The sequence below is a fragment of the Gekko japonicus genome, unplaced genomic scaffold, assembly GCF_001447785.1.
Source record: "Gekko japonicus isolate JY-2015 unplaced genomic scaffold, Gekko_japonicus_V1.1 scaffold969, whole genome shotgun sequence".
Lineage (NCBI taxonomy): Eukaryota > Metazoa > Chordata > Lepidosauria > Squamata > Gekkonidae > Gekko > Gekko japonicus.
The window spans coordinates 615,112-623,880 of record NW_015168076.1 but is presented as its reverse complement, the minus strand read 5'-3'; the positions used below and the strand labels follow the sequence as shown (position 1 = coordinate 623,880).

General features: G+C 45.4%; 1 protein-coding gene across 1 annotated transcript in view; it reads left to right on the top strand.

Moving 5' to 3' along the window:
• PLXNC1 (plexin C1) overlaps positions 1-8,769 on the top strand; it is an 88,782-nt gene that overhangs the window by 70,455 nt on the left and 9,558 nt on the right. The window contains exon 20 of the mRNA XM_015414638.1: positions 7,997-8,048. Within this exon, the coding sequence (XP_015270124.1) occupies positions 7,997-8,048 (52 nt within the window). The remainder of the gene's footprint in view (positions 1-7,996; positions 8,049-8,769) is intronic.

The following is an 8,769-nucleotide window of genomic DNA, read 5'->3' as shown; positions in this document are numbered from 1 at the left end:
GCTGTTGCAGTCGTTCATCCCTCATGCCGCACACCAGCCGGTCACGGAGGGCTTCTTCCACGTCGGCGAAGTTGCAGGGCCTCGCAGCTTTCCGTAGGGCCGCAACATACTCCGCCACCGACTCGTTGGGAGCCTGACCCCTCTTATAGAAGGCATGCCGGCACGCAATCTCCGAGGGCTGCGGAGAGAAATGCGCCTGAAGCTTCTCGGTCAGGTCCTTGAAGGAGACGGTCTTGATGTCCGCTGGTGCCACCAGGGACCGGGCGATGTCAAACGTGCTCTTTCCACACGAGCTCAGGAGGGTCGCCCGCTTCTTCGCCTCCGTCGTTACATCATGCGCCTCGAGATGGAAGCTGAACCTTGACAGGTATGACTCCCAATCTTCGGACGCTGGTTCGAATGGCTCGAACTTCGGGCTATTGGCCATCTGTGCAATCGCTGCCACCGGATCTGGTGGTGCCTGTTGCTGACTGGCCACGGCGAGCTGTTGCTCTGCGTTGTCCGTCGTGGGTCTGGGTTAGCGGGGCTGCCTACCCGCACTAGAATCCCACCCTCGTCGCCAATTGTTAAGTCCGGCGCTTAACAATGAGTCGGAGAGTGATTCAGCAAAAGACTCAAGTTTATTCAGCTCTTTGTTCACTTCTTCGACACGGTACAACATCTGATAGCCCGAACAGTTTGTCCATTGAAACTGCTCGGTATTTAAACATTCCCGGCTAATGTAGCCACTCCTACTATACACAAATCAACCTATCAGGTTGAGCGCATAAGGACCAATCACAAACGTTCCCGCTTGCAGCTTGCTCGAATGTGATTGGGTCGTTAGTCTCGGACTTGAATCCCCTGTCCAAGACGAAGCTTAACATAGCTTCCCAATGGGATGTTTCACACACATCCTAATGTACTCATGGCAGCTATGAATACATTTCAGTCACCATGCACTCAGGTAGCAATTTTCCCTATAACTGGACATGTTCTGCCCTGTGCAGTGTATGTGTGTCTTGGGAACTCACTCTACATCACATCCTCAAACATGTTTGATGTACTCATGGCAGCTATGAATACATTTCAGGCACCATGCACTCAGGTAGCAATTTTCCCTATAACTGGACATGTTCTGCCCTGTGCAGTGTATGTGTGTCTTGGGAACTCACTCTACATCACATCCTCAAACATGTTTGCATTCCTTCTGTCTTCACTGCTTGAAGCTCTGGTTCATTTCACAACCTCTTCTCTGCAGACCTCTGCTCTTTTGGACTGGTAACAATAATTCCCCCCCCCCCCCATATTCCCGCTCTTACCTGCATTTCTATTAGTTTGTGTGTGTGTTTATCTTGTGCTTTTACTTCTGTATTTGTGCAATTTGTTGGTATTTTTCTCTTTCAATAAAAAGATTTTTTTCTGGTTAAGCCACTGCCTGGTTTATCCAAGGAAAAAATCCCTGTAAAAGCTGGTAGAGATTTCATGGTTACCTCCTCTCACAAACTTCTGTCTCTCTCACTAATTCCCCTAATTAAAAAGAGTCAACTCCTTTGGGTAACAACAGAACCTACCAAGGGGGAGGCAATCCTGGACTTGGTCCTAAGTAATGCTCAAGACCTGGTGAGAGATGTAAATGTGATAGCACTAGTTGGGAACACTGACCATAATGCTATTAAGGTTAGCATTTATGTGAACAGGGAGTTGCCCAAAAAGACTAACACAACCAGGGGTCATTTCGTAGAAAAAGAGGTGCAGGGGGCTCATTAGCATAACTAATTAGCATAACTTATTTGCATATGCCACACCCCCTAACATCACCGGAAGTGTGTCAGAAGGCAACACCCACTGCTCAGGCTCCACTGGACTGTTTTAAATTGCCAGCTATTGGGGGGGGGGGGACGTGCAGATCTGTCCTCGCAGAGGAGGGAGAGCTTGTACCTGAATAAAACTTGGCCTTAAAGGTGCCACTGGCCTGTTTTGGACCGGGGGGCTTGGGGGGGGCTCTGCAGCTTACCTGGCTGCTTCTTGCTCTGACTGAGGGCTACTGGGAGCAGGGGGTGGGGCTTGTTGCATGTGCCTACCCCCTGGGCTCTTTACTGCCGGAGCTCCGCTCCTGTGCGCTCCTGCAGGAAATGACCCCTGAACACAACCACATTTCACTTTAGAAGGGGGTAACTTCTCTCAAATGAGGGGGATTGTGAAGAAGAAATTGAAAGGAAAGATAAGGAGGGTCAAAACCCTTTGGGAAGCTTGGAGATTATTTAAAAGTACGATTCTGGAAGCTCAGAGGAAATGTATACAGCAGGTTAGGAAAGGTACAAACAGGTATTTAAAAGGCCTGCTTGGTTAACAAAGTAATGGAAGCAATAAAAGGTAAGAAGGATTCCTTTAAGTGGTGGAAGGCTAGTTCAAGTGAGGTAAATAAAAGGGAGCACAGGTTTTGGCAAATAAAATGCAATTTGATGATCAGACAGGCAAAAAGGGACTATGAGGAACATATTGCAAAAAACATAAAGACCAACAATAAAATTTCCTCTAAATACATTACAAGCAGAAAACCAGCCAGGGAGGCAGTGGGGCCTTTGGATGACCAAGGGTTAAAAGGATTACTAGAGAATGACAGGGAAATGGCAGAGGAGCTGAATGCATTGTTTGCCTCTGTCTTCACTGTGGTAGATGGGAGGTGCTTGCCTACTCCAGAACCACCAATTTCAGGAGGGGTGTTGCACGACTTGAGTTGGATTGAGGTGACAAGAGAGGAGGTCCTATGTCTGATAGACAAATTGAAAACTGACAGATCACCAGCCCTAGATGGTATAAATCCAAGAGCTCTGAAAGAACTCAGATGTGAACTTGTGACTCTCCTGAAAAAAATATGCAATCTATCACTAAAGTCTGCCTCCATCACCAAGAACTGGAAGGTAGTTAATGTAACTCCCATTTCTAAAAAAAGGTTCCAGAGAAGATTTGGGAAATTACAGACCAGGATTTGTAGATCCCCAGAGAGAGGGCATATTCTTCATGATTCTTCAGCCATCTTCAGCCAATTCATGGCTCTTTTATCTTACTCCCTTTTGGCCAAACTGTGCCTGGATTTTGCTGACTGGAACTGCAGAAGTGTAATGTGGCCCTAGAAAACATTTGTGATGGCTCAAGTGGTTAAGACGCTGAACTGCAAGCTGGAAGGTCAGTGGTTCAGCCGTTCGGCAGTTCGAGACCCAAGTGCCGCATGAAGGAGTGAGCTCCTGTCTCTGATTCCAGCTCCTGCCAACCTAGCAGTTTGAAAGCAAGAAATTGCAAGTAGATAAATAGGTACCACTTCGGTGGGAAGGTAACAGCGTTTAGTCATGCCAACCACATGACCACGGAAAACGTCTTTGGACAGCACTGGCTCTTCGGCTTGGAAGTGGAGATGAGCACCACAGCCCTAGAGTCGGATTTGACTGGCTTTCGAGCAAGGGAAACCTTTACCTTTACACTCCCCAAATAGATTACGGCTAGTAAGGGAGGGTTAACTCTTCCCCCGTGCATTTCCCTATCAAAATGACCCTCTTGAGCTTCTTTGAGCCTCAGTAGGGAAACAGGTACATATACTGTGCCTCCCCCCCGCCCCCTTAGAACAGGTGTGAGGAATTGAAGTCATATGCTGTTGTCTGAGGAAATGACATGGGAGAATAGCTATCACCCACTGCTGTACTCTGATCCATATTTCTCCCCTCCTGATAGCTGCTTCTTAGGTTCAGATTACATATCTGGTGGTCCTGTCATGACATTCCAGTGTCCCACATAATTTGGATACTTGTCTCTTCTGAACTAATTGCTGCTGCTTCACACAAAAATATATCCCCATCCTCTCCATGAAGAGGGTGTCACCATATCCAAGTTCTGATGAGGTTTATGTTTGTCAAGAGAGTATCTCCTTTCATTAACTCCCATTGGTGAAATACAAACCAATCATTCTGGGGCATTAGCCTAGCAAAGGAACAGTCAGCCAGCCGTCCTAACAATATGTTGTGTCTTCCTCTCCCAAGAGCACTCTATAATGGCAATGCTCTTTTGGCAGAAAAAAACAACCCTTTCTACAAAGTGGATCAGTGAACAAACTGGTTTCTGTCTGGGCTGGCTGCCAGCTTCTAAAAGTAATTTCTGTGTTATTTTGGCAGATATTCTATACTAGGGCTGTCATTTCAGTAATTAAAGAGCAAAGGATGCTTGTACTTTCAAAACACACATGGTATTCAACAGGATTACTTTTGAAGTCATTCTTTGACAGCAATAGTCTGACTCACCAGGATTAGGATGTTTTAACAAAACAAATGTAGATAGGAGATGAGAAAACACACTCTTACATATTTCTAGGGAACTAGGGATCCTCGTAAAAGTAAATGACATTACTTTGCAGATTTGAAAGTGAAACAAGCATTAGAATAATTAACTCATCTTTATTCCTTTCAACCATCCCTGTCCCTCCAGCCCCATTCCAAATGAAAAATGTAGTAGAAAATATAATCTCCTGAATACTGCTGTGTATCCATTGCTGGGGGTGGAGGGACAATTGTCCAGGATGAGAACAATATTTGATGTGACATGGGTATACAAAATAGTGCTAGGGAATGAGTAATGTCCTCCAAAGAAAGGTTAAAATTGGGAGGAAGGAAAGGCAATATGCCAGGGTTGCAGAGTTTAAATCAATCTGAAGGTTCACTTTACATTTTAATTAGAGGCTATTAATCCCAGATGGCCAGCTGTCTCATCAGCTGTAGGACAGCGTTTTTGTGACATTTTTAATTCACTGTTTCCTTTAGCCTTGTTTCTGATAACCTCCTTTTTCTATTTGCATCCTATGGTGTTTTGTCTTCTTTGCACTGTCACAGATTTCTCTGCACCTCCATCCAGTGGCGTACCTAGCCTATTCGGCTCCCAGGGCAGAACGTTTTTTTAACACCCCTCTCCTCTATATTTTTTTGCCATCATATCACAGCTGACTTATGATGACCTCATAGGGCAGTGGTATACCTAGCATGTTCGACACCCAGAGCAGATCATTTTTAACACACACACACCAAAATTATTTTCAGTAATAATCATGAAATAAATGCACCTTAGAAGCCAAAAAATGTTTCAGGGTATAAACTTTTGAGAGTCAAAGTTCCTTTAGTTGGACACAGATAGGAATGGAGATCCAGCTTTTCTAATCTCCCTCCCCCCTACCTCATGACCCAGTGGGAAGTTCTCCTGTGCAACAGCCTGGGCTGGGTTAGGCAAACTTCCTGTGAGCTGCTGGCCCTTTAAAGAATGCCTGTCAAGAAGAACAGTGAAATCAATCAGAAGTGACACTGCTGACAGCCAAATCCAGCTAAACTGGGACATGGTGTTACTACTGCAGGTGTCGCCGTTAGTTATGCCAGATACAGATGCATAGTAAAGCATGACCAGATAACTCCATTTATGGACCAGGGGGAGGGGGAGTTTGGAGAACGTGGAGGACTCCTGGGCCTTTTTGATTCTTCTCCCCACACCATTCCCTGGCTTTGAACCTGGGCTATTCAGGGGCCTTCCCCACCACCACCACTTTACAAATCCTTTGGCCTAATAGTGGCAACCAAGAAATCATTTTCTAGGTTAAGCAGAAATATCTAAAAGAGGGAAATGTTGTTTTATGTTGTTTTATGAAGGCCTGGCGTGATCTGGTCCATGGGGTCGCGAAGAGTCGGAAAGACTGAACAACAACAACAACCTAACTACTACTTTGCAAGATCTGGCTGAGCTGGGTGTAAGGAGAGGAAGACAGAAAGGCTAGATTATTGAAGAAAATGACCTGCAGGCTGGCAATTTCAGTAGCAGCTATCAGCGTGTAGGCTTGGTTGTTGGCCCTAGCATGATCTGTTAAGCAAATTTCCTTCAATCTTAGAGAAAGGGAAGTCTGGCTCATCCTAGAGTGCTTTTTGTTATGCTCAGACTTCCCTGTGCCCCTAGTGGCTGCAGCCAGAACTATGTCTTAAAAATAAAAGGATAGGCATTTGGCTGGATGCAGCATGATGCTGGTTTCAAGGGCCCTCCTCAAGCTGCACCCAGGGCAGAGCGCACCCCCCACCCCGTCATTGGTACACCACTCTCCCCCTCTGTTTCTCTTTCGATCTTTTTCAACTTCACATTATTTTGTACCTCCATCCCTAGTGACCTCTTCCCCCACCCCAGTCTTCTTATGCCATCTTTGTGTTTTTCCACCATCTGATCTCTAGTCCTTCTTGTTGCAGCATCACATAAGAGTCAAATTCTAGAGTTCTTTTAGCATGGCAGCAGAGTGTACTTATTTATTTATTTAGCTTATTTATAGCTTGCCTTTCTCATTACTCAAGGTGGATTACAGAGTACAGGGAGGGTGGGAAATGTAATAATACAGTATAGGACACTGAATGAACAATTCACTAGGACTAGGAGTGCAAAACTGAATGACAATGCAAGCAACAATGTGAACATGCAGTGTAAGATATACAGTCAACAGTGCAGTCGAACTAGGAATACAAAACGGAATGCCGTTGCCTGCCTCTTCCTAGTGACCCTGGACTTCTTTGTTGGTCTCCCATCCAGACACTACCTAGGGCCAACCCTGCTTAGCTTCTGAGATCTGATAAAATTGTGCTAGCCTGGACCATGCAGGTCAGGTCCACTAGGAACTGAATACAAAATTAAATAGTATGAATATCAAACTGCTCAGGCCAGCATCATGCCAGCAATACAGAATGTGGGATTATAAAGGTGATGCCATATCTGCTCCACACTCCCATGTGAAGGTGCCCTGCTGGAGGGTTCTGTCCCACCACAGATCAATTCCATTACAAGAATGCCCTCCTAAACATTTCTGTTTTGTACATTTTGCAGAATGATAGTACTGTGGGATCCTTCCTGATGTCCTTGACAAACAGATTTGTCTTATTCATACTTTCCACTGTTAAATGTAAACTTACTGTGTATATTGAAAGGGGGAGGGGAGGTATATGTGAATCGACCCTGAGGCAGTCTAGGATTCAGGCAAGCTCTGTGGTGTACCCTGATGGCTCAAGAAAGGTGTTCTACTGCCTGAGATGGCTGTTGGTGCCGCTGTCTCCACCAGAGGAGATGATCCTTTTTTCTTCTCCGTTTCCTCAGCCCTCTTTAAAAACAGTGTGACAAGTCACAGGGATTTCCGAACTCTCTCATGAGATTACTTTGTGATAATTCAGCCACCATTTTGGTTGCCCTGGCAACAAGCATCCATTTGTAAAGAGGCTTGGGGGCCAAGAAGGGTTGTTTCCTCTGGCTTCTAGTTGGAGGTGGCTGGTAGTCTGGCATCAGCAGGTTGCCATCAATAGGAGGCTGTGAGTGGGTAAGATGGGAGTTTGCCACTTCCCAGAATCTGCTGCCTCAGTAAAAAACTGGCCCTGGTGGTGAGGCAAGTTGCAAGAGGCTGGGGGGGAAATTAGACCAATTATTCTATGTGCCTTTGAATCCAGGAAGAGGAAAAGCAATGGAGATCATAATGCAGGAGTTTCTACACTGTTGAAGGGCATGTGCAGACCAGAGATTTTCCACAAGAAAATGCCTTGGAATTATCCCAGCAGGCTGCAAATAATTAAAATCGCAGCCAAAATGACTGCAGACATTGAGCTACGCAGGCCTGCATTTTGGTCTTCATTTTTCAAAACTTCCAAAGTGCTATTTAAAGTTTGTAGTATTGCAGCCATTCAGTTTGTCTGAAACCTGGGTTTTCCAAATGCTTTAGTGGTAAAAACTATAAGAATTAATTTGCTATTTTCCTACAAGAATTTTTAAAAGTATAAGAATTGTTTTGCTGGGTCAAGCACTTTGTTTCAACTGTGGTCAGCTAGATTTTAGTTTCTGTTCAAATGACTTCTGAGCGCAGCACATGCTTTTCTTCTCTACTAACAAAGAGACAATGTATGTGAAGCGTAAGGACTCTGCACTTTTTGTAAAACTGTCTATCTTTTAACAAACAATTCCATTTCACTTTCAGATTGTAGATGGCACAGCTGTTAAGGTCTTTAAGAGGACAAGTCTGTTACCAGGTATCAAAAGCCAGGAAAACTGTCTTGTGTTTACAGCTGTAATTAGGGTTGCCAGCCTCCAGGCACTGGCTGGAGATCTCCTGAAATGACAGCTGATCTCCAGGCAACATGGACCAGTTCACCTGGAGCAAATGGCCACTCTGGAAGGTGAACTCTTTGGCATTATACCCTGTTGAACTGACCCCCCCCCAAAACCCCACCTCCCTCACACTCTACCCTCAAAACCTCCAGGTATTTCCCAACTCGGAGCTGGCAACCTTAATTGTAATGGTGTATAGAGACCTTAGTTTGTAGTTGTTTGTTTGCATTTTCTGCAGTTCAGAGCTGTACTACCTATAAATATGAAAGCTCCATTTAGCTATTATATCAAACTGCTGTATCTAATAGACGTGGAGCAAGGGAACACCTGTGTGGTGGATGGGGTTGGCTTAAGAAGAAAACAAAAATCCAGTGGCACCTTAAAGAATAATACCATCTATATATCTAATTCTCAAGTCGCCCCCTGGTGTGCGGATACTTAAATCCGCACATTGGGGGGGACCTGGGGGGGAGAGGTTTGTGCGCATGTGGGGCGGTCCCCACGTGTGCACAAAAATCCTAACTCTGGAAAAAAACATCAGGGGGATGTTTAAATCCCCCCGAAACTCACAGAGCGTCCCCTGCGCATGCGCAGGGAACGCTCTGTGACCGCCGCCGCCTCTCGGAAGGTGAGCGGCAAGCC